At 45.6% G+C, this 26,029-nt stretch overlaps 1 protein-coding gene across 4 annotated transcripts in view; it reads left to right on the top strand.

The window, feature by feature from the left end:
• DOCK10 (dedicator of cytokinesis 10) overlaps positions 1 to 26,029 on the top strand; it is a 273,034-nt gene that overhangs the window by 39,209 nt on the left and 207,796 nt on the right. Inside the window, exon 1 of one of the 4 annotated variants that reach the window (XM_043577997.1) lies at positions 22,146 to 22,379. The exons of 2 other annotated variants lie outside the window; for them this stretch is intronic. In XM_043577997.1, the coding sequence (XP_043433932.1) occupies positions 22,218 to 22,379 (162 nt within the window). In that variant the 5' untranslated portion in view covers positions 22,146 to 22,217. Of the gene's footprint in view, positions 1 to 22,145; positions 22,380 to 26,029 lie in introns of those variants that run through there. One more of the 4 variants, XM_043577998.1, reaches the window with a different exon arrangement.

The raw sequence follows: 26,029 nt of genomic DNA, 5'->3' as shown, positions 1-26,029 counted from the left end.
CTGTGTGGCCCTGGGAAAGTTGTTTAATCTCTCTGAGCTTCAGGTTTCTCAGCTTTAAAATAGGGATGCGTTCGTTTCCCAGGGGTACCATAGCAAATTAACACAAACTATGTGGCTTACCGCGGAAATTTATTCTTTCACACCCTGGAAGACTTGTATCAAGTAGGTAACAAGTCCGTGCTCCTTCTGAAGATTTTAGGGGTGAATCCTTCCTTGCCTCTGCCAGTTTCTAGTAGCTCCCTGGAGCCAATTCCTTGGCTTGTGACTGTGTCATCGCAATCTCCGACCCATTCTCAGGTGGCCCCTCTTCTCTGCGTGTCCTCCACCCTCCTTTTATGAGGACGCTTGCCTTTGGATTTAGAGTCCACCCCGATAATCCAAAATGATCTCATCTTAAAATCCTTAACTTAATTCCAGCTGCAAAGACTCTTCCCAAATAAAGTCACCTTCACCAGTTCCGCGGATGAGGATGTGTACTCCTCTCTTGGAGGGGCTACCATTTAACCCACTACAAGGGATAAGATGACACTCACATCACAGATGAAATGAGAAAATGCTGAGCATACAGGCCATGCTCAAGAAATGTTAGTCGTCATCACTTTTATGATTATTAAATAGCTCCTTGGTTTTGGTATTATAATATTTGCTCTTGGTAGACCTGACCGAACTTAACAGTGGCTTCTATTATCATTAGACCTGAGGCAAGAGTGTAAGTGGGACTCCCGTGGCCTTTGAGCAGTTCATGCAAGACAACATGGTTTCTCTCCCCAAAGTGGCTTGGGAATCACTGACCTTATATTATCAGAATAAGTGCATATTACAGAATTTTAAAGGGATGATATTTTTTGTAGTTTCATAGACAACGAAGGCCATTAGGGATGAAAGATGCTAATGATATACCAACAACTCCGGTCCATAAAATTTGGGAAAAGGACTATTACTAGAGAAAACCTTCCCTGGAAACTAACAGCTATGAAAATTTTTTTTCTCTGCTTTAAACGTGCCATTCTTGAACGAAACGTTTATTTGATTCAACCCGAAGTCAACAACATCAGTGAAGCATAATTTCAGGACTGTGGGTCTTTTCTCGGATTGTACTTGAGGAAGTTGCACTGCCCAGCGGGTAGTTCTGATCCTACGATCCGTATCCTGGTGAATCGGTAAAATAAAGGCCTGCTCCCTCCCACCAGGGGGAATCCAAACCCTCCTGAGGTGGTAGGTGTGCCGCAAACTCTAACTCAAGCCTGTAACCTTCTGAAATTCCTTTCCGTTCTTAGAGATGGCACTTACCATTTTCTCTAATTTTTCGTTCTCACTTGTCCACACCAGGGCAGGCCACACCGATACGGTTCATACCACTTATTTGGTGTGCACTGAGCATCTAACGATACCACAGGCCCATTCTGGGAGGGGTGCGTAATGAGATTTCATCTACTGTTTCTTTCCTTTGAGACTGGCTGGTCTGGCTCTTCACATACTGTGGTAACTAGTCACTAAAACACTTCCTGTATCCCGTTATACTCGTAAGTTAAAGAAACCTGAATGGTAGACGGATCTCAGCCTTTAAGGCCAAAGAAATGAATGGAAACAATTCTCTTTGTTGTCTGTCATCTAAGAAGAAGCAGGTTTACTTCGCGTGAAGTCACTGAGAAAGACTCATACTGTTGTTATTGTAGGTCTTGGTCTGTGCTTCCTCTTATTCACCGTGCCGTTCAGGAACAAAAACTTGGATACATGATGCGATGATTGAATAACACCGAGGATGACGGTTTGGTTACTTTTATAAAACAATCTGGCAAAGACGATGAAGGAGGGTTCGCACTTGAGGCCTCTTTTCACAGTGGACACCAGGGGGCGACACTTACGCAGGCATATCTCAGAGATCATGTGGGTTTGGTTCCAGACCCCTGCAGTAAAGTGAATACGGCAGTAAAGCAAGTCGAATGAATATTTTGGTCTCCAGTGCATGTAAAAGTTATGCTTACACTAAACTGTAGTCTGTTAAGAACACAATAGCATTGTGTATTAAAAAAACAAAAAACGCAATGTATATACCTTATGTAAAAAAAAAAAAAAACTTGACTGCTAAAAAATGCTAACCATCATCCAAGCTTCCGGCAAGCTGTTGATCACTTGATCGCAGATCACCATAACAGATACAATCATGAAAAAGTTTGGAATATCGCAACAATTACCAGAATGTGACACAGAGACGGGAACAAACGCTGTTGGAAAAATGGCACCAGTTGACTTGCTCAATGCAAGGTTGCTACAAACCTTCAGTTTGTAAACAAAACAAAACAAAACACTATCTGCGAAGTGCAATAAAACAAGGTGTGCCTGTATTTAGAGATTTCAACATTTAGCAGAGAAGCGACATCTGCCTCCAGATGTGGCCTCCAGAAGTAGGATGCCTTCATGAGGGACTTTGGTTTTTATGTTTGAAACACTTTTCCTCACTTTACCTCCCAAGTGTCGTTTATTCATCCTTCACGACACAACTCAAAGACTTCAGCCTCTGAGAAACCATAACTAGCTTCCCTGGCCAACTTAACTGCCCCTGTCTGTCCTGCCATTGACTTTGAATACAACTGTGTTGTAGAAACCCTATTATCTACTGTTGCAAGCCTCTGTAAGCCCCACCCATGACTTGCCAAAGCGTCTGGCATCTACTTATTGCTTCCTTCATACTTGTTGGTAAATACACATCACTGTGAGAGACTGCTGAGTCTATTACCATTATTTCCCCTCTTACTTCTACAATCCCTGTAAAGCCAATAACTTTAAAATACTGATAAGAGGGGCGCCTGGGTGGCGCAGTCGGTTAAGCGTCCGACTTCAGCCAGGTCACGATCTCGCGGTCCGGGAGTTCGAGCCCCGCGTCAGGCTCTGGGCTGATGGCTCAGAGCCCGGAGCCTGTTTCCGATTCTGTGTCTCCCTCTCTCTCTGCCCCTCCCCCGTTCATGCTCTGTCTCTCTCTGTCCCCAAAATAAATAAACGTTGAAAAAAGAAATAAAAAAAAATAAAATACTGATAAGATATCACTGCCCGTAATATTACTTGGCTGCCCACTGTTGACCCGAAACATCTTTTTCCTAGGTTAACTCCTTCAGTGCCAAATTAACACAACAATTTCTAGTGATCGATCTTCTTTCCAGTAATAGCCACAGCCCTGCGTTGGCATCTTTTTTTTATTTTCCAGAGGAAAGACACGGAAGCCATGGGTGTCTCATGGCGTCTCCATTTGCAATCCCTTCGTCCTTCCCTACTGTCGGCAAAGACGCCCTCAAGGCCTTGGGAACGTGTTGAAATTTTGTTGGCCTCCTGGGGGGATTAGCATTCTTCCTTGCCACGAGATGTGTGCAGGAAGTCCTTAATACGGTGTAAAAGTGAACCAGGTTGTTCTAAAAAAAAAAAAATAAATAAGTCACTTAAAAGAAAGTACACAGGGGAGGAGAAGAGGGAGAGTCATTGATCAGTGGGTATAGTTTCAGTTCTGCAAGATGAGTAAGTTCTAGACATGCACCGAACAGCATCGTGCCTACAGACGACCATACCGCAAGGTACATTTAAAAATCTATTTAAAGAGTAGATCTCATGTTAAGGGTCTTACCGTACAATAAAGAAAAAGAAGAAAGAGAGAGGGGAGAAAATGTGGACTGTTTCTTCCTCTGTTTTAAATCACTTAGGTTTGATCCTCCACACGCGGAAAGCACAGTTCCACTAATGACTGTAATGAACAGAGTACGTATCTCCAGACACTAGGAGCTCCTCAGAGGTCATGATTTTTTCCTTGTGTTTTTAGAAACCAGCCACACAGACCATTAGAAAGCACAGCAACCAAGCATGAAAAGCTAATCATTGTGTGTGTGTGTGTGTGTGCGCGCGCGCGCACGCGCGTGCATGTGTGCGTGTGTGACCTGAGTGATCCCAGTGCTTTATTACAAATGATAGGGCATAACTTTTGTGGCTTCAGGAAACTCACCACGCTGAAGCCACCCTGCGGAAGGTTTTCACAAAAAATGTCATACCATGAATGAAATGCCAAGAGCAACACGTTTGTAAGAGAACAAAATACATCGAGAGACTTAGGCCATCTCTGTTCCTTACAAAACCCGTGTCAGAGGGCTGACTGGTGACCCTTTGGTGGAGTGAGTTCAGTGAAGCAAGTGCCAGCAGTAGATTGCCCTGGGTCAAGAGCAAATGGGAGAAGAGGAAGGAGAGAAATAAGGTCTTTAGATGATTCTTTCCAGTTGTTTGCCTGGAAGGGAAGGCGAGGGAGAGTGCTGTAGCCATAGAGATTCCGGGGCTGAGGGAGGTTTTATTCTTGTTTGTTTATTTAATACGCGGGAGAAGCTTTTATGCTGCTGAGGAGAAGGAGCCAGGGGAGGGGAGAGGAACCATCCAGAAAGCAAGAGGCTGGAAGCGGCGATCTGATGAAGGGGAAGCTCCCCTTTGCCTCTGACACCAGAGGGGGTGAGGAGGATGTTGAGTAAATATTTTAAAAGGACAATAATACAAATAACACCAAGGTGCTAAGCCAAGAAAAGCCAGATGCTTCTGAATCACTTTAGTAAGTTGGTTTGCTACTTATTCATTCATTTTTATTCATCCGCTCATGCTGACTCAGACACACAGTAAAAGAGGCACATGTTAAGAAAATACATGGAAAACTGACAGTCGGCAGAACTCTAACCTACATAGATTGCCATTTGGGGGGGGGGGGGGCGGGCATCTCTATCTGGTTCTTGGATACCCTGAGATGGAAAGCGGTGAGAAGTAGCATCCGGTGGGCGGTGGGGGTGACGAGAGGAAATGCAACAGGGGAGTGTGTTCATGAGTCCCCGGGAGTTCTGAGGGTGCAGAACTTCACAGCTTTTGGAATCCGCATTGGGGAAAACACAGACAAGAGACAGCTGGAGCGACATGTGCTTGTTTACAGAATGTTGACCATGTCCCATGCCTGCACGCTCACATCCTGCTCACCCTTCTGGAGTCCCTTTGGGTTCTTCGCTCTCTTTTGGACACCCGTCTTCCCTCTGGGAATCCGTCTTCCTATCTAATCCTCCCTGTGGCTATGGACTACACGGCACGTCTACAGATGACTCTCTTTCCAGCTTCTCCTTGGTCCTCCTTGGCTTGCTGGAAGCTCTGGGCTTCAAGTCTTAGGCTCCCCGTTCCTGAGAGCAGCCGCCTGTGGCATCAGGCACTGGGTCGCATGGAAAATCCCAACACAGGCTGCTCTCTGACCCCGTCCTCCATCAGCAGGTGCGTGTGAGCTGTGCTCGTGCTTGTGTTCCCGTTGCACGTGGGCGGTAATGTAATGAAAAAGGAGGCAGCAGGGATAAATGGTGCAGCGATTAAAAGCAGTAGGACCGTTGCAAGGCAGAGCTGATTCAGAAACAAAGCCCAAAGGCAATGTTGGATTAGTGGGGAGCAAAATATCTAGAAGGAAGTGTGGACCTAGGCATTTGGGGAATGGAGGAGATTTGGAAGCTAGAGGTGAGGTTTTAGGGACCCCAGCTATAGGGCAGACCAAGTTCATGGGTGGTCATATGAACACTGAGGTGGAACTCCCCTTCCCTTCCCTTCCTTCCCCTCCCCTCCCCTGCCCTGCCCTCCATTTCCCTTCCCTCCCCTCCCTTCCCCTCCTTTTCCCTTCCCTTCCCTCCCCTTCCCTCCCTTTCTCTTCTCTTCCTTCCCTTTCCCCCCAGATCCGAAGTCGGTGTGGCCAGTGAAGCTTCAGATCCCGTTTTGTCCCTCGCTCCAGCTTCTCTCCAGGAGCGCATGCTGATCTTAATCTGCTTCTGCCTGCTGCACCCCATACCTCCCCTGATGTCTGGGGCCTGCAACCCCTCCCATCCTGAAATGAAATGCAAGCCAACCGACCTCCGTGCAGAGCCAACTTTGAAAGCTGCTCAGTGCTGCTTATTTTTGTGGTGTTCACATTGGCTCCCTTGACTCTCAGCCCCACTCACACTGCTGACTGACACTCTGGATGCCCAATCCTTGAGTAATTAATTTCACATGGCTTGGCTTATTTGAGTTTTACAGCAACCAAATACGTTAGAAAATATTACCCAAATGACCATGTACCCCATTTTGTCTGTGCGTGGTCCCTGTTTATGACCTTAGTCTTAACATAATTAGTAATAACACCCCTTTTCACTTTCAAAGGACCCTGATTTGGACAGTGGGTTATATGATCACCCTAACTATTGCTACACTTTCTTTCCTCGGTTTATACAAAAGACACGGAGAAGTTAGATCCCTTCTCCATTGTCACACGGCTGATGCATGGCTGAGCCAGGACTGGGACACAGGTGTCAAACCGTGCTGTGCCAGCATGTAAATCACTGCATCTAGATTTATGTTTACTAGTCCCTTGGAAGTTTTAATGGACGCCTGACCTTTAAGGATTCATTTCTACTACTAATTTAGTTCTGATATTTCTGATATATTTCAGTAGCTTATCCTCTCTCACCCCTTCCCCACCCCCAGTGGCCATCGGGTCCTACTGTGCCTGACTGGAGACCAGACAGAGGGTGAACTTTCACCACATGGGGCTGTAATAGAGAGGGAGGTGAGGTGCTGGCTTAAGTGGATGGGAGACATAAGAGAAATTTATTTTTAGAAATGGAAGATGTGGGGGTGCCTGGGTGGCTCAGTCAGTTAAGCGTCCGACTTCGGCTCAGGTCATGATCTCACAGTCTGTGAGTTCGAGCCCCGCGTTGGACTCTGTGCTGACAGCTCAGAGCCTGGAGCCCGTTTCAGATTCTCCGTCTCCCTCTCTCTCTGCCCCTCCCCTGTTCATGCTCTGTCTCTCTCTGTCTCAAAAATAAATAAACGTTAAAAAAAATTTAAAAAAAATAGAAATGGAAGATGTGGGCAGTTAGGTGCAAAAGACTTGCACAGGATTTTTATTAAAAAAAAAAAAATAGGTAAGCCAAGTCATGGCCTACCCCTCTTACTTTGGACAACCTACCAGTTGATTCAAATTATCCCGCGATCGATTCCAGCAAAGCAAATGGTATTGATTACGCAACAGGCCGAAATGCCTCGGACCAACTATGCCAGGTACAAGTCTATCTAGTATATCAACAGACTTGGTTGTTGTAAAAATTGAGGTTGGGAGAATCAATAGTGTCCTTTTCGTGCTAAAGCAAGTTTAGGGCCAAGAGTGTCAGCAACACGTGTTTTAAAACCTTCAAGCTGATGCAACACCTTGTTCTAAAAAAAAAAAAAAAAAAAAAAAAAACTAACAAGAAAACCAAACAACACAAAAAAGTCCGAAATGTAGCCACGGTTACTTTTCACGTCTCGAAAACAGTGAATCTACGGACATTCACGGTGAGCCGCGCTTTCATCATCAATGTATCAATATGCACGTCCTCTCATAACTAAAAGTAGCATGAAAACACTCCCCCCTGATTGCACACCGTCTTGTCCAGAGTTTGTCGAAAGTGTGCAGATCAGTCTTTAAATAGAAATAGGTAGTAATCTGAAGCCATGGCTGTATATCCATGCCAGGGGATCTCGCCTTGTAGCAGCGGTCCAAAACAGCAGTTGACATAGGAGACGGGCGCTTTTTTAAAAAGTTTGTATTGCAATTCCAGTTGGTTAACATACAGCGTCTTATTAGTTTCGGGTGTACAATGTAGTGATTCAACACTTCCGTATAACACCCAAGGTTCATCACAACAAGTGCCTGCCTTATTCCCCATCCCCCCACCTACCTCCCTTCTGGTTAACTATCAGTTTGTTCTCCATGGTTAAGAGTCTGTCTGGGTTGCCTCTCTCTCTCTCTCTCTCTCTCTCTCTCTCTCTCTTTCTCTCTCTCTCTCTTTCTCTCTTTCATTCCCCCTCTTGCTTGTTTGCTTCGCTTCCTAAATTCCACATATGAGTGAAATCATATGGTATTTGTCCTGCTCTGACTTATTTTGGTTAGTGTCATACTTTTTAGTTCCATCCATATCATTGCAAATGGCAAGACTTCATTCATTTTGATGGCTGAGTAATATTCCATTGTGTGGAGGTGCACAGATACATGTGTGTGTATTTTACATCTTCTTTCTTCATTCATCAGTCAGTGGACACTTGGATTACTTCCATAATTTGGCTATTGTAGATAATGCTGCTATAAACATCAGGGTGCAAATATTCCTTTGAATTAGTATTTTTGTATTCTTCAGTTAAATACCTAGTAGTGCCTGTGTACTTTTAGGTGTATTGCCTCACTTAATTCTGACAGCAGTCCTCTGTGGTGCATTTGAAGTCAGGGGATTAAGTAACTTGCTAAAGATCATCAAGCTAGTGAGAGACAGACCTGACTCAAAACCAGGCTCAAGTGTTGGCTAGTCATAAATGAGTATATGCACTGCCTCGGATGATCAGGTTAAACTTGATTATAAGGCTTTTATCATCATTAGCTCCTACAAAGGCAGCCGTAATATAAATTGATGAGCACTTCTTTTAAAAATAAATTTTATAGTGGCGCCTGGATGGCTCAGTTGGTTAAGCATCTGACTCTTGGTTTTGGCTCATGTCTTGATCTCACAGTTCCTTGGATTGAGCCCCCCCCATCGAGCTCTGTGCTGACCATGCAGAGCTTGCTTGGGATTCTCTTTCTGCCCCTCTCCTGCTCACGCATGTGCACGGGCTCTCTCTCTCTCTCTCTCTCTTTTGAAATCAATAAACTTTAATAAGTAAATAAGTAAATTTTATATAGTAAATGAATTATAAAGTGATCTGAAATGTCAATATCCTTATGCACAGATTACAGTAGTAATCACTTGTACTTTAAAAGCCAAAGCATGTTCATAGGAAATCCCTTCTTTTCATTCCTCTGTTGGGTGGGAATTAGACCTTTATTTATTTTTTAAATTAAATTAAATTAAATTTATTTTTAATTTACATACAAGTTAGTTAGCATCTAGTGCAACAATGATTTCAGGGGTAGATTCCTTAATGCGCCTTACCCATTTAGCCCATCCCCCCCTCCCACAATCCCTCCAGGAACCCTCTGTTTGTTCTCCATATTTAAGAATTAGACCTTTAGTAAGATTACACTAAGGGGCGCCTGGGTGGCTTAGTTGGTTAAGCATCTGACTTTTGATTTTGGCTCAGGGCACGATCCCAGGATTGTGGGACTGAGCCCCATGTCTGGCTCCACGCTGAGTGTGGAATCTGCTTAAGATTTTCTCTCTCCCTCGCCCTCTGCTCCTCCCCCACTCTCTGTCTCTCAGCAGTTGACATAGTTGACATAGTTGACAAAACAAAACAAAAACTCACCTGATCACACCAATATTTCTAAATATCTAAGGGTACATGAAGTTGAATTTGGGGAATTTCATGTACGGCCAGGTTTAAGAACTTATCAAAGGAGAGGCAATACCAACACGATGGCTGGGATCTCAGCCCATGAAATCCGGCTGCCCTGAGAAAAATCTCCATGCAGGAGCAGCTTTGCGACCAGAAGCTCAGCCCGGTAGCTGGGCTACTTCCTGCTCCGGGTAAGGAACCAGTCTAGATTGGCAGGAAGACGGCCGCAGGCTGATGGGACATTAGTAGCCTGTCCTTTGGTGAAGGGCAGGGCTCGGGTGTCCTTGTTGTGTGGGGGTCAGAGTGGGGTAAGGGGAGGGAGGGTTATGTTCTGTAGTCAGAATTCAGCTCCTTTCCTCACGAAATATGAGTTCCCCTCCTGTCCCTTTCTGCTCTTCAATAGAAAACAGGATGACAATACTTTGCCTAAAGGGTAAACATGAACATCCTGTATTCTGTCTCGCATTCTTCTGTTCTAAAATGCTGGGAGCTCAGAGATTTCTTTTTTTTTTTTTTAATTTTTTTTTCAACGTTTATTTATTTTTGGGACAGAGAGAGACAGAGCATGAACGGGGAAGGGGCAGAGAGAGAGGGAGACACAGGATCGGAAACAGGCTCCAGGCTCTGAGCCATCAGCCCAGAGCCTGACGCGGGGCTCGAACTCCCGGACCGCGAGATTGTGACCTGGCTGAAGTCGGACGCTTAACCGACTGTGCCACCCAGGCGCCCCGAGATTTCTTTTTCTAAAGGAGGTTTTCTGTCTTTCCATGACTGTTAATGCTACCCAGCAGTGAAAGGGACATTTGGCTCTCTTGGTATATAACCATCAACTATGGAAGTCCCTGCGTTGAGGTTATCAACAATAGAGCTTTTCTATTTATTGGGGCCTTCCTATGTCCCAGGAAGAATGTTCAGTGTTTTGTTCATATTATTTTATTTATCCCACCATTTTATAAGGTAGGAATAAATTCCTATCATCTGCTTTCACTGAAATGGAAACAAAGCCCAAAAGGTCATTTGCTGGGGTGCCTGAGTGGCTCTGACTTTGGCTCAGGTCATGATCTCGTCGTCTGTGAGTTCAAGCCCCGCATCAGGCTCTGTGCTGACAGCTCGGAGCCTGGAGCCTGCTTTGAATTCCACATCTTCTTCTCTCTCTGCCCCTCTCCTACTCGCACTCTGTCTCTCTCTCTCAAAAGTAAATAAACATTAGAAAAAAATTAAAAAAAAAAAAAAAGGTCATTTGCTCTGGGTCACAAATCCAGGTAATGGCAAATTCAGGTCTGTGGCACAGCGGAATGATCATACCTGCGAAGAAATACCAAAGGACCCTGTTGTTACCTTCCCATCAATCTGCTCCTGCTCCAGAAAGCCTTGCTTTGTCCCCAGTAGAGCTCACTGGGGTGACGATTCTGTCAATCGGCTGGATCAGGGCAGGGAGCCTACAGGTTAAAGTCCTCCTGGCTTCTTTGGCAATGACTTGATCTCCAGGGAAAGGAAATGCATTTGGCTGAACTTCCTTCTACTGCCTCATTTCTAATATTTTCTTTGTCCTTCTAGCTCTTCAGAGCACTCCTACCTCTTTTTCAGCACTGCTTAGGATGTCCAGTACAGCCTTTTAAAAAACACTGGTCAGGGGGAATGTGGTATATATCAGCAACAAGTCTTCCTGTCTCCCCCTCCATTCCGAAGTCCGGACATCAGTTATTCTTCTCTCTGAATCTTGTGGGTAGATAAAGCTGTTGGACCCTAGACCTAGAAGGAGCCTGGGATCGTCCGTTCTAACTCTCTAATTTTATGGACAGGTACACTCAGATCCACAGTGAGAGAGGTGATCAGACTTGCCTGGAGTCACAATTAGCATCAGAGCGCCAACTCCAGCCACTGCTTCCCCCTCTCCCCCCAAATGGGGCTGGAATGTGGATTATACGAGTCCTCTTGCTGAACCACAGTGCCTTGTTCATCTGTGGGGAGCAGAGACGGGGGATAAGAGGAACGCAACCTTGAAGAATCCACATCCTGCAGTTTAGGGTTTAAATAAAAGCTGAACATTATCTTATCAAGTTAATCCTTTGACTATAGCCCTGCTCCTCCTACTCCTGCTGGGTTTAAACCTTGCTTTGTCCTCCTTTCTTTCAAAACTCTGAGCTGGGTGCTTTGTAGCGACCCTAAAATGATATGTTGGGCCATTCCCCGGGGTCCTGGCAAAGATTGTAGAATTGAGACTCGCTCAGGTTGACAGAGCCCTTTTCATCCTCCCAACTGACTTGGGAGGCACGTTTGCAAATGACTTAAAACGCTGCCATTTTCATGTTTGGAGAGCAGTTCGTGATTATTGTAAACTAGATTTAACTTGGAATGCTTAGGGTGTGGGTGGCTAATTCCTGCCACAATTCAAAGGGGGAAAAAATGAGCATAGAAAATAAAAGAGAACAAGTACTGAATGTACAGTTAATGGCTCATTTATTCAGCCTCAGCTGAGACTATTTTTCATACAGTTAACTTTTGAAGGGAACTTAGTTTACCCCGTTTAATCAGAAACTTGTAAAAATGGAAAGTCGTCAGTAGAAGCGTCCCTGAAATATTTCACAGGTTCCTCTTCTGTCTGAAACGGTGGCCACTGGACATAATTTGGTGTTTCCTTGAGGCACCACCACCATGCCTGTGATCACTCATTATTGTCTGAGTGTGAACACCATGCAACTTACATCCTTTATGGTATTGTGGCCGCCAACATGGTTTGCCCCAGATATTGTGGACATTGGTTTCTTCTCTTTCGTTTTGTCAGACTGTCTTTCATGAGTCCCTCCCTTCCTTTTGTGGGGGGCTCATACCTTCAAGTTAATCTGGCCCAACCATCAACCCAAGACTCCTTGGCTGATAAAAAAAAGAGCCAATAAGGGGCGCCTGGGTGGCTCAGTCAGTGAAGCATCCGACTTCGGCTCAGGTCACGATCTCACGGTTCGTGGGTTCGAGTCCCGTGTCGGGCTCTGTGCTGACAGCTCAGAGCCTGGAGCCCGTTTCGGATTCTCTGTCTCCCTCTCTCTCTGCCCCTCCCCTGTTCATGCTCTGTCTCTCTCTCTCTCTCAAAAATAAATAAACATTTAAAAAAATAAAAAATAAAAAGAAGAGCCAAGGATACTTCCTGTCTCACCTCTCTCTTGACCTTGCCATTTCATTCTAGCACCAAGGCTCTCTTCTCTGTTTGAGTTACTTTGTTTACATGTGACTGTGTTAACCTTAAGCCTTGATTTGTGGGACTGTTACTTACCCTCTTTGGCACTTTCTTAGAATAACAGTGATAATGAACCTAATAGTTGTATCAGTAATAGTGGCAAAAGAATGATGAAATACCATTTATGCCGGTATTTTATACATAGTGTCTTTTGTGATAATAACTTTGCAGAAGAGGTCATCTTACTCCCATTGTACAGTTGAGAAGACAAAGGCTCAGACAATTCAGACTCCGTCCTCGTAGCTCCAGAGCTCATGTTCTTTGCTCTGAATCACTTTCTAGAAACCAGGCTAGAATAACATGCCCTCATTCCTGTCCCGGATACAAGCCCCCCACCCCATCTGGTGACTGACACTTGGTGGGCCGATTTAAAGGCTGAGTCTGTCACAGTTCCTTGGAGAAGTCAGACAGCTGTCTGTACTCCTGACTTCAGCAGGGGCATCCTTCCAGCTCTAAGTGGCTCCTCCCTATCCCCACTGGGCCAGGGCAGGTCAGAATTATATTGCTTCTGGTCAAAGGCCACCGCAAGTTTTGTTCAGCAATCTCTCTAGAATCCTGCGTAATGCGGTTGTACGTGGTGAATGTATGAAGAGCCCTTCGCCAAGCTGCTCCCATAAGCATCGTGGATTAATGAATTGGGTGCATCTCTTTCTGGCTCCGCGAGTCTTCTGTTGTTGCTTCTCCGGAATTGGCTGTGATGAGAAAAGTTAAGGTTGTAAAATGAATGGCCTCTGAGTAAGTGAGGTATTATTCTATTATTTCAAAGCTGTTTACTCATGGGAGAGGACACAGAAGGGGTTATGGAAATTGTCTCAAGTTACCATGGGAGCTAACTTCAAAGCACAGAGGAGGCATACACAACACCCCCGTTCCTCCATCACCCAGAGAACATTGTGTGTCCCTGAGCAAGAAAGCATCAAGAGATTTTTTTTTTAATATGATTTGTAGAAAGGGGGGAAAAAAGCAAGCAACGTCTGTAAACCTTTTATTTTCTACTGATAACTGACGTGTACCGAATACTCACCATGTGTCTCTTCCTGTGCAAGCACTGACACGAACATTAGATCCTCATGAACACTCATCCATTCAACAGATGAGAAAACCGAGGCTTATCATTTTGCCCGAAGTCACAAAGGTAGTAAGTGGCTCAACGGGGATCTGAACTTGGCAGGCTGCTCCCTGAGCCTCTGCCTAACTGCTGCACTATTACGGCCTTCTCTTGAAGATTAGAACAGTTTATTCTGACCCAAGAAGAGTTCAGTCACACATAGAAGCCCGCAAAATGTCAGGTATGATATTAATGGGACATTGAAATTATGCACGCAGTCTGCAGAAAGCTGCTGATGGGGAAGCTACCTTAGCACTGAAGGATAATTTTCCGACGCATCCAAATGTACCCACAACAGAGCAATCTGCTTGGAGCAGCACCTGTGCCAAAGTTAGGAAAGTGAGGGTGAAGAAGGGCTTGGCAACAGCACCTGGGTTTTTAAAGTGGAAGAGCCGTGCGCTTGTTTCCAAAGTGATTAATTGTACAATTCAATAAATGTCAGCAGATGGGAAGGATGCCTATAAAGAGGAGGCCAGTATAACTAAGTGGAAATGAAGAGACAGACGCTGAAAGAAGAGAACCCTGCAAATCACGGATGTGGGAAAAACAGGTCATGAGTTACCACTGAAATAGACTTGGGCCCCAAGCTCTTGAGTAGAAAGAAGGAGCACCAGGAGAGCAGAGGTACAAGCGGATAAAGGGCAGCCGGGCTCAGGGAGAATCACATCCTTGGCTTGTGTTTTCCACTTTTCAGCTAAGAAAGCACCGGTTAACTCCCTACTGGCCATTTGAGTTCCTATATTTAATGGGACTTACCCATCTGGAGATGATAGAAGTTAAGAGAGTCTCACTGACCCCTGCCCTGGAAAATGGTCACATCCGTGACCTGGTTTTCCTCAGTCTGGGTGGGGTACATCTGTACTTTAGTCTGGCGGGTGTGGGGAGGTCTCCTCCTTTGGGGTCATTTTCACTTGGGAACAATTGGTGAGCCTCTGGAAAATTTACAGAGAAACCCAACAGGACTCGGACCTTGATGATGATGAGGAGGAGGAGGAGGAGGAGGAGGGGGAGGAGGAGGGGGAAGTGTGGGGAGTCGATTTTCATCACCTGTTGATTGATTCACTCCTTCCACGAGTCCCCGAGTTCCCATGTAAAGGGTGTGCTACAGCCTACATAGCACATGGGGCTTTCTGTCCCCTGCCTTGGCCTCCGGGCTCTTTCCACGACTCTGCACAGATTACCCCTGGTGGTGGGGAAGGTGCAGCAGAGATGTGAAGCAGGCGTACTCCCACCAGCTTGTCACTCACCCCCAATTCTCACCGCTAGCCCAGAACACCAGCTTCTTGGTGCCACCACAGTGACGCCTCCACGCGGTCGGCCTCCAAGGGACTCGAGAATGAGCGGCAACCGCCTTCCTCTTTGACATGTTCTGGCACAAAGGATATGCTGGGGTGATGGCTTCACTCTTGTTGGACCTAAAGTAGCATTTTCTGGGGGGACATCGCGATGCTAACCAGTACCTTCTGTCGCCTAAGGGCAGATGTTGTACCAAGACATGACAGAGGGACCCAGTCATTTTTCTGTATCCCAGCTATAGGCTCCTACGGCCGATTTGGATAGATGAGTCATTTCTGCCAATGAACACTATACACAGTAAATACATTTTAAAATTTTTATCAAACTCATTACATATAAAATGTTTCTCCCCCTCCCTCTCTTTCTCTCTCTCCGTAAAAAAAAAGGGAGGGGCGCCCGTGTGGCTCAGTAAGTTAAGCATCCCACTCTTGATTTGGGCTCAGGTCATGATCCCAAGATTGTGGGATCAAGCCCCGCATTGGGCTCTGCATTGAACGTGGAGCCTGCTTGGGATTCTGTCTCTCTTCCTCTGTCCCTCTCCCCTGCTCAGCTCTCTCTCTCCTCTTTCTCAAAAAAAAAAAAAAAGTTTTAAATCCCCATCAAAATGCAATGCAAAGTATCACCCCAAAACAATCTTTTAAAACTGCTAGCTACTTTCTAAAAGTGTCATCCAAAGAAGCATCACACATTTTCCTGTGAAAGCGTAACAGCTCTTGAAGCGGATTTTCCAGGGTTGCCTCACTATACCCTGCTGTGTGCTAAAGATTTTTCTGTTTTTGTCCACCTTTGGAAGACACAAGTGTCATTGGGGCAGATGTGACATTTGGACTGGTTAAAAGTTCAGGCTCTGGAGCCAGACTGGCTAAACTTCAAGTTCTATTTCTGCCATTCACTAGCTGTGAGTCGATGAGCAAGTCACTTAACTTCTCTGTGCCCCAGTTCCCTCAGCCGTAACATGGGGATGATCAGAGCCCTGCCTTGTAGAGTGAGGGGTAAATAAAACAATACACCTAAATATTACTTAGAACCCTGCCTGGCACATAATAAATGCTATGGAAGGGCTTGCTTTATGATTAGTATCATTAGCATCATAATTATTACTCACTTCATGGTAGGCACCGGGCATAGAGTGAACCACGTAAGCACAGTCCCGGTTCTTACGGACAGGGGAAGATGTCACATAAAAATTAAATCTGTCAGAATGTAAGCTCAGCTTGTGTGTTAGGAAAGCCTCCCCCGGGGTGCAGTGGTAAGGAGTGAGGTTCAGGGCTGCGAGGCGAGGCCGGCCCGGGGAGGCTTCTCCCAAGGCAGTGGCACGTTTAAGCTGAGCCCGGAGGCTGAGAGGGAGAAGACCAAGCCTATGGGTCAGGCTCTGTATTGCTCCAGTAAGTAGAAGTGTAAAGGATTATCTTCATTTCACAGTGGATACCTATGGAGGCCCAGGGAGGTTAAGCAGCTTGCTCAAAAGCACACAGCTTATACGGGGCAGAGCCTGGATGGCAGCAGAAGCCTGACTCCAAAGCTCATCGCGGGCCTTTCCACGGCACTCCGTTGGCTGCCTCTCCCACCGAGCTGCCTCCAGGATGACGGTTAGACTGGAAGCATGTCGCTCACTATGAACGCTGTTAACCCAAATGTGAACAATTAGCCCAGATATGAAAAGAGCTCGACTTCGGGGCGCCTGGGGGCTCAGTCGGTTCATCTCAGGTCACGATCTCACGGTTGGTGAGTCTGAGCCCCACGTCGGGCTCCCTGCTGTCAGTGCAGAGCCCGCTTCGGATCCTCTATCATCCTCTCTCTCTGCCCCCATCTCCCCGACATGCGCACGCTCTCTCTCCCTCCCTCTCTCAAAAACGAATACCTATTTTTTGAAAAGGGGGGGGGGGATCTGTTCGTTTGGGTGGCCACACCCTTCTGGCTCTGGGGGGCAGGGGAGGAAGATCATTTAAGGTCCCCTGCTTCACTCCATCAGACAGACCACTGACGGATGAGCTTTTAGGTAACGTGGATACCATTTGCATTCTTTATTTCAGGGTGTGTGGACCAGGCAGGCAGGCTGAAGGCAAGCCCGCCTCCACCTGCCAAGGCCAATGTAATGAGGGCGTTTCTCAGAAGTGCTGACGCCTATGCTGGGTGTTCTGGGAACATGTGCCTTCTTCAGAGGGCTGCGGTCCGGTGCTCCAGTGTTTTGTCTGGGCTGGGCATGGGCGGGACAGGGATTCACTACTCCTCACTCACATCCAGTGCCTACTTTCCTCCAGCTCAGAGCCCCTCTTGGGTTTTGCCGAGAACATTAGCCTCTCTTCCCGTGGCATCCTTCTGCTGTGTGAGTTGTTGCTAGTCCTTCATCTTTGATTATTGATCAATATGATCCCATCCGCTTTGAATCTTTCAGAAATACTTCCAGAAAACTCTCCTCTACTGAAAGTGTCCCCCTGTCCCCTGCCTTTTTCTCACTCTTGTAATCAATATCCTCCCTCTCATACTGCTTTGTTGACATTTCACTTGGATTTGGGGAAGAAGGGAAGGACACAAACATACCTCATCCACCATCTTGAATTTGAAGTCAGGCCATCCGGACTCGAAATATGGTGGAAACCATGTTCTGCTGGCCTGGGCCAGGCAAGTCCAGTGAGAAGCAGGTTCCCGAGTGGCTTCTGAACCTTTGTGTCTGGATGCAGGCATAAAGGTGGGGTTAATATAACCTCGGGCGAGGAGTTGAGAATCTTTCTCTGGGGAGATGATGATTCATTGGTGGAATATGGTCGTTCCAGGCAAGGCCTTCTGTCAGAATCTCAACCATACATTTCTTTTCATAAGTGAGTTCTAGTCATGGCCCTGTTCGCCTCTTGAAATAGTGCCCAGCAAGTCGCAGCAGGTTAAACAGAAGGTGAGGTAGTGTCGGGGGCATCCAAGAAGCACATAAGGATGTTCTTTGTTTCTCAATTAAAGCATTTTCATCTGAGCTTATGTTGGCTTTTATGAGATAACACGTCATGATCAGCAAGAGCTTTCAGTGAACTTGACACAGGAAGATGGCAGAAAACCTCACTCATTCCAAGTAGATTTATCACTGAGCATGAGGAGACTCAGAGGCCTGGGGGCACATGTACAGGTCTTATGGGTGGAAAAGAACATGCACTTCACCTCCATAGTGCCGAAGCACAGTCCAGTTCAACCTGGTCTGCATCTCAAGATACGTTTAGACATCCAACTCTTGCGTAATTTTTTTTTAAATGTTTTTATTTTATTTTTGAGAGAGAGAGCGTGAGGAGGGGAGGTGCAGAGAGAGAGAAGGAGACCCAGAATCCATAGCAGGCTCCAGGCTCTGAGCCGTCAGCGCGGAGTCTGACATGGGGCTCGAACTCACAGACGGTGAGATCATGGCCTGAGCCGAAGTCGGACACTCAACCGACTGAGCCACCCAGGCGCCCCCTCTTGCGTAATTTAACCAAGCTGGGAAAGTCCAGCACTTTCAATAAGCATCATTTAGTTAAGTTAAATATGGATTTTCCTTTCCCGTGGTAAAAAGATCTTTGGATGTTTTATTCCAATGGCAGAAACATCCACACCTAGAGTCAAATGATTCTTAGTCCAAAAACATTTTAGAAAACAACACTAAAAATGAAATTCATTTGTCCGGACTTTTTAAAGAGATGCGAGCCTAGTGTTCAGGGATGTTTTGGAAACGTTTTTACCTCTGCGCCTTTGTTTTTTCTTCATTTTGTTTCTGTCTCTCTACACACACACACACACACACACACACACTGTTCACTCTCCAAAACTCTTTACGTTTTCTTCCTACCTTTGACTTTCTGTCAGGTATCCCTCACCTTCTCCATGATTGCGCCTTTCCTCTTCTTTCCACTTGCTGTCTACACTAAGGCCACTTCTTATCTACACAACACGGCCATCCCTGCTTCGAAGCAAGAAGGCTTTTTACTATACCTGCATTTAAGATTTCGTAAGTGCCGAGTGAATGAATACATACATAAAATAACATTATAGGGGCACCTGGGTGGCTCAGTTGGCTAAGTGTCTGACTTCAGCTCAGGTCACGATCCCGCGGTTCGTGAGTTCGAGCCCTGCATCAGGCTCTGTGCTGGCGGCTCAGAGCCTGGAGCCTGCTTCAAATTCTGTGTGTGTGTCTCTCTCTCTCTGCCCCTTTCCTGATTGCACTCTCTCTCTCTCTCTCTCTCTCTCTCTCTCTCAACAATAAACATTAAAACTATTTATTAAAAAAATAACTCAGAATGAAACCTAGTTTCCAACACTTCTTTGGAAAATTTAGTCTTACAAACGTTAGTGACATTATTTCCTCATCTACGACAATAGGTGAAAAACCTTACTTTTATCATTTTACATTTAATAAACATCTTAGTGAATCGTAAAGTAAAACCTAGCTAGGAGAAGAGGCAGACGAGACCAGAGAGAGTCTCCAAATGTCATTGAGTAGTGAGGCCACGCACATTTGATGCTTGAAAGCCAAATTAATAATTTGTCTTATTAATACTTCAAATGAAAATAGCAGATACCTGGGAAGGCCTTTTACCTCGTTTTTAAATATTTCCTTTCCTCTGTGTCACATAACATGTATGCTAACTACGAGGAGGGAAAGTGTCCAGTCTCTTCAGGTTGATTTTTATCTCCTCCCCACCCCTAACTTAACTTACTATGTAAAACTTGGACCTCAGAATCCAACTCCTTTCTGGCAACTTTGCTACATATTTGACACCTTTTCAGAAGAAAACGCTGGGCTAGATGTCTAACCGTGATCCTTGGTTGTTGTCCTCATGGTCTCGCGTCCACTGGGTAACTGTAGTATATATTGAATTCCCAAGAAACTAATTTTCACAGATTGTCTTTCCTTGATGATGGAAGTTGAAAGAGAAAGCAAGAGAGGGAAGATTGACAGCCCCACAGCAGCCCATCAATAATAGGGGTGAGTCCCTCAGAGGCAACAAAGGGGATCAATGAAGACAGGACTCTAATAGCTAGAAAGCATCTCATTTGTTTCCCCAAAGACTTTGACATCTGCCAAAACATCTGACTCCAAAAGCCACCCCAGAGGTGAGCCGATTGAGAGAGAGGTGCCTAGATGGGAGTCTGGGATGGCGACGTCCTGTTCCCTGCCAAGCCCATGGGGTATGGCAAGGGGTCCCACTCTCATTGCCAGCCAGAGCTGGTGATTAAGTGCCTCCAGCGAGTGCCTTGCTGTTCATTCATGAGCAGATGACCAGAACCTAAGGGAACAGCTGGAGAGCGTCTTGTCATGCATGGGAGTGGGTAGGTGGGGTCCCCAAAGAGCCCGGAGGAGCAATCATACTTGAAATGACACCTGCACAATCATGGAAGCCCGAGCCATGCTTTGCCTCCCATGGACACCATTTACATATACATTTTTTTCTTTTTCTTTTAATTTTTTAATGTTTGTTTATTTTTGAGAGAGAGAGAGAGAGAGAGAGAGAGAGAGAGCAGGGGAGGGGCAGGGAGAGAGGGAGACACAGAATCCGAAGCAGGCTCCAGGCTCTGAGCTGTCAGCGCGGAGCCCGACACGGGGCTCGAACTCACGGACCGCGAGATCATGACCTGAGCCGAAGCCGGACGCTCAACCGACTGAGCCACTCAGGGGCCCCGATGTCAGTTTTTTTCAATACATACAAGCCAGATAGGTTAAACTGCAGCCTGTCTTCAGTAAATGCCCCAGTTGTTTGCAGTAAAAATGGTTTAGATTAGCACCCGGGCACTCTGACAAAGGTCTGGAGGGGTTAGGGGACTTGCCAGCACCATTAGCATTTTTTTCTTCTTTTTCCAGCAGCACTAAAATATGTTTGCTCAAAACAGAGGGAGATGAAAAACTACTGGCAGCCCGTACCTCTTAGAAGAAAAAAAAATGTTTTACTTCTCTGGCAAACGTACCAATTAAGTAATGCTGTGTTGTGACAGATTACTGAGCAATTAATGCCTAATTGAGCCGCGTGCTAGACGCTTCTGGGAGAGCAACTTCCCCGGAGCTGGAGTGGCCACACCTCGGAGCAAAACCAACCTGCCTTCACACTTCCTGCAGCACCCTGTGCGCTCAGGAGCCCAGAAACCAAAGAAAACATTTTTCCTTTGAATCCCTGAGAGTTACACTGGAAGGATTAGCTTGACAGAAAAGATCCCGACATTGCAAATCCTACTGGGGATTTCATACTTTCCTCGTTTGTAAGCAAAATCCATTTGCTGTGAGATATTTTTAGTGCAAGCATCCCTTGTTGTGCTATTCTCTTACAGTATACCATTAGATCTTGAAGCCATTCCAAGCAGGTCACGTGATTTCTAAGCATCTCTTCGGTCCCCTCCTAAGTGACTAGTCTCGCAGGAGCCAGGGAATACTAGACTCTTAACTACCGAAGACCTCAACGTCCTTCCTGAAGCCTTGAACGCTTATTGATAGGATGTGAAAATGCTTTACAGCTGCTTTTTCTAAGAGGTCACTTGGCAGAGCTCGCCGAGTGACCTCAGTAATAGAGATATTTTCAGCCCCACGAGCCGCCTATGTAAATATAAAAATGTATTAGGCTGCAGAACTGCATGTGTGGGAACAGAACAACCCTACCATTGAAAGGAAATCGCAGGGGGAACACTGGTGTCACTCATGTGGGTTTGGTTAAGGCGCGCATGCTTTTGATAAATCGTTTTGATTCAGCGGCTCCACGTTTCGGATGAGCCCATTTCATGTCTGGAACTTAAGGGCTATAAAAAGTAACACCCCAATCACCTAGTGAGGTGTCTAGCAAGATATCCTTCCCGAAGTGTTTACGCTGAAAAAGAAAGCAATCATGTTCACTCTTTATATGACACTCATTTGCCTTGGGAAAATGTCAGTGTGGAGTTAGATTTCCAGTTGTTTGGTTGAAAGAGAGTTATTTATTCGAGTGTCTGGGTGGAAGTGATGTATTTATTCAGACCTCTGAAACTAGAATCGGAGAGAATCGTTGCAACGAGCAGGAAGCACGTTCTCGAGATGAATTGAGAAATAACTCTCCGGGCGAAACGCTCTAATATTCCTGAGTGCATTCAGTTTCAGTGGATCAAATCTTTCCCATCTCTGCATCCAAGCTATTTGGCGGTGATCAGATGATCAGAGCTCAAGAAAGTGATTGGAGAGTCAGCTGGCTGCAGCTGCAATGTAGGCTGTTTTCAGGGACAAGGAGCCACTGTTTTTCCAACATAGCATCAACATAGAAGTTATTTTGTAGGCTCCACGATGCAGCTATGGGCTGCACGGCCAGCATTGTTCTGCTTCAGGCTTTCCGTTCTGTGGTCCAGAGGAGCTGTCCACACATTTGTAGACGACGCCAAGAGGAACCATCCCACGAGATTGTGCCTCTGGAGAGCGAGGACGAGATGAGTAGACCCAGAACCCTCATTATCATGGTATGGTACTTGTGGCAAAGGAGCCGGAGTTGATTGAACTGTTATTACAGAAATGAGGTTGCAATTTAGGGTTTGGGCTGTTCGGCTTTAGATAAAGGAGTGTGCGACCTAGGGTTTACTCCTGTGCTTTGCCATGTGGGGGAAAATCTTTCAAAGGATTTCTATCATTCAGAGCTGGCTTTCTTTCTCTTAGATCTGCCCCGAAATGCGCAGTTTATCGGTCTATTAGACATGCTCCCCCGCCTCACATTGTGTATGCTGTTACTCACTTTTGTGCAGAGAGAACGAGAAATCTTGCGGAGTCTGGTTTAATTCAGTGGATTTGATTTTGCAACTCTAGTTTGAAAGAAGAGCCCCAAACGCAGTTTCAGATCGCATGCCACCACCAATCAGGTTGTGTAGCTGTTGGGGGGTTAGATGTCTGCCTTCGAGGTATTTAGACTTTTTATTTCTGACTCTGCAACACAAAGGGCTTTAGAAAATGCTGAACTTAGGCGCAAAATCAGAGTGAAGTTTCTGAGGATTTGGTAGAATGCATTTTTTCATTGAAAAGCTGTTTCTGGCACACGTCTGTCTGTGCTTTAGTTACAATAGACGGTGTTACTCCCTTGTTTGTACACCTGTTTTGTCAGGAAGAATAAAGTGGAGGGTGGCATCTTTCCTTACTTGAGGTGCAGTGAGAGATCTGCTTAGTCACTGAAATCCCACGTTAGGATGGTGGTAGCATGCTAAAGTTTCAAAAACTGGGGAGGCATTGCGTACCTTCAGCAGAATCGACTTTTTTCCTCTTAGATTTTAACGTTCAGATTTCAAGGATGTGGTAAATAATGAATGAAAACTACCTGTTACACTAAAAGTTTTGAGATGAAAGTCATTTGGTTTGGCCTGCGACTCTGAGGGACAGAGTACTGAGCTATACCATTCTATGCCAACCTCTTCCACAAACTGATATTAGGTGTTTAAAAGGCAATGCTGGGGGGGAACCTGGGTGGCTCAGTCGGGGAGGTGTCTGCCTTCAGCTCAGGTCACGATCTCGCGGTCTTTGGGTTCAAGCCCCACATCAGGCTCTGTGCTTGACAACTCAGAGCTTGGAGCCTGCTTTGGATTCTGTGTCCAGATTCTGCTCTCTCTCTCTGCCTTTGCCCTGCTCGCTCATACCTTCTCTCTCTCTCTCTCTCTCTCTCTCTCTCTCAAAAATAAATACACACTTAAAAACATTTTTTAAAAATAAAATAAAAAAGCAATACTGTTCTTGAACTGCTGTGCTATGGTTTTCTCTAGGAGGAAATGCTATTTAGGAATAATTTCATACTTATTATTCCCGTAAGTTTTTCACAAATTAGATTTTAAAGGGACTGAGACATTTTCCCCCCAAGTTTACCTCTTGTTTATGATGTTAGCATTCTGTAGTTATGTGTTCTGCTCATGCCGTCTCTATCATTTAACAGCCTCCCCACCCCCAATTTTACCACTTATACTATAAAATTTAGCAGGTGGAAATTTACAAAAGAAAAATCAATAACAATGTCTTATTGTTTCAAGGTTTCTATTACTTTATACGATATCATTATGGACATTAAATAGAGTGATGTTGAATTTACTGGTGAAGGAAACAGGGCTTCAGAATGATTGCATATCTTGTTCATATCACACAGCTGCCACATTCCAGAGCCTGAAGTCACATTTAGATCAAGGATTACAAAAGCCAGTATAATTTCCACTCTGTTCCTAACCTCTAGAGGAGATGATGATAAAACTGAGTTTTATGAGTAGACTGATGGAAATCTTGGACCACTCCAGGTAAAACATGCGCAGACAGAATCACTGTGCATCCTGAGAGTTTCCTATGGGCCACTCCACATTCATGCATTCAACAGCTATTTATTGGTGGCCCACCATGGGCCAGCCGCTGTTCCAGGCATTTGGAATCCACCTATGAACAAACTCATCAAAGATCCCCATCCTAAGTTGCCAAGTTTTACGTTGATAGTGTATTTTCCAAGTCTTGTCGTTATGGAAATGCCATATGAGCGTTATGATGTTTAGTGTACAAATTTAAGTCAATGAAATGATTCTGTATATTTCAAGATAGTAGTTCAAAAGCTTTAATGTGTTTCAAAGTCACCTAGGAATTGTGTGTGAGTCAATCCTTGGGCGCCTGGACCCAAAGGCTCTATATAAGAAGGTGTGGGGTACAGCCTGGGCATCTGTGCTTTTAGTCAACACCTCCAAGGTGCTTCGGATGGAAGAGCCCCATGGATGACACCCAGAAACACACAGCTCTGGAAACTGATCATCTACACCTCTGTACCTCACGTCCTTCTTTATCCTGATGGGCTAATCATTTTCTCACTCTGGCTCTAAGCTTCTGAACAACCTGATTTTTTTTTTTCTCTCTCACTTTCCATCACCTTTTAGTCACCAAATTTGTATATTGACACTGTGTGTGTGTGTGTGTGTGTGTGTGTGTGTGTGTGTTTGAGAGAGGGGTGGGGAGAAAGGAGAGAGAGAGAGAGAGAGAGAGAGAGAGAAATCACAAACTCTGGTGCCAGAGCCCCTGGGTTGAAATCTTGATTTATCACTTATCAGCTATGTGACCTTCCCCACTAACATTTCTATGCCTCTTTTTCTCACCTGTAAGATGAGGATAATAGTGTCATCAATGCAGAGCTGTTGCGAGGGTTTAATAAAGTAAAACATATGTTAAGTGGTTAGAATCGTGTCTAGATATATTAGAAAGATGTTCAATAAGGGGCATGTTCAGTACCGGAAAAAAGTGACATTTGGAGAAAGACCCAGAGGAGGTAAGGGAATGAATCATGCCACTTCTCTGTGGGGAAGTGTCTCAGGTGGAAGAACCAGCCAGGGTGAAAGTCTGTAATATGGGGAAAGGCCAAGGGCGTTTGAGAAAGAGTGAGGAGGCCATTGTGGCCAAGCAAGTCAAAGAGAAAGTAGTAGCAGGTGAGGTCATGGAGGTAATGGGGGACAGATCACAAAGGCCATCATGAAGACGGAGAGAAAGCTTTTCCCAAGAGTAAGAAAGGCATTGGAGGGAGCAGGCACAGAAAGTCAAGAGCCTGAGCTGTGGAGCCAAAATGTCAGGGTTTGAGTCCTGTCTCTGTGTCAGCTGTATGACCATGACAAATGACTTGTCCTCCCTGTGCCTTCATTTTTTCACTACTAAAACACAGACAGTAATGGCACCTACCGTGTAAAGTTATTGTGAGAATTCAGTAATACTTGCAAAGAGCTTAGATCAGTGCCTGGGGGACAGAAAGTGCTCTTTTAACGGTAAGCCCACTAACCCGGAGGCCCTGGCGCAGGTGAGTAGCAGGATCCACGGCTGCAGTGGGGCCAGAGCGGAAGCAGGGACACCGCTAATCGTCAAGCTTTGCAGTGGTCCCAGCAACAGAGCTGAATGGTAGTTGTCGAGGTTGCGAGAAGTGGATGGATTCGGATGGATTTCAAAGTAGGGCCAGTAGGGCTCGCTTTCAAGTTCAACCTGAAGTGTGAGAGAAGGCGAGGACTCAGGGATGAGGGTGAATGTGCGGTAATTTGGTTTCGGTCCTGGTTTGTTTGTTTCGTTTAGCCTTAACAGCCAGAAGACGGAGTTGTCATTCAGGTGGGGGAGACTGTAGGAGAAGATCTGG

Source organism: Prionailurus bengalensis, chromosome C1 (assembly GCF_016509475.1).
Source record: "Prionailurus bengalensis isolate Pbe53 chromosome C1, Fcat_Pben_1.1_paternal_pri, whole genome shotgun sequence".
Classification (NCBI taxonomy): Eukaryota; Metazoa; Chordata; class Mammalia; order Carnivora; family Felidae; genus Prionailurus; species Prionailurus bengalensis.
The sequence above is the reverse complement of the archived record's forward strand: the minus strand, read 5'-3'. Positions and strand labels throughout refer to the sequence as shown.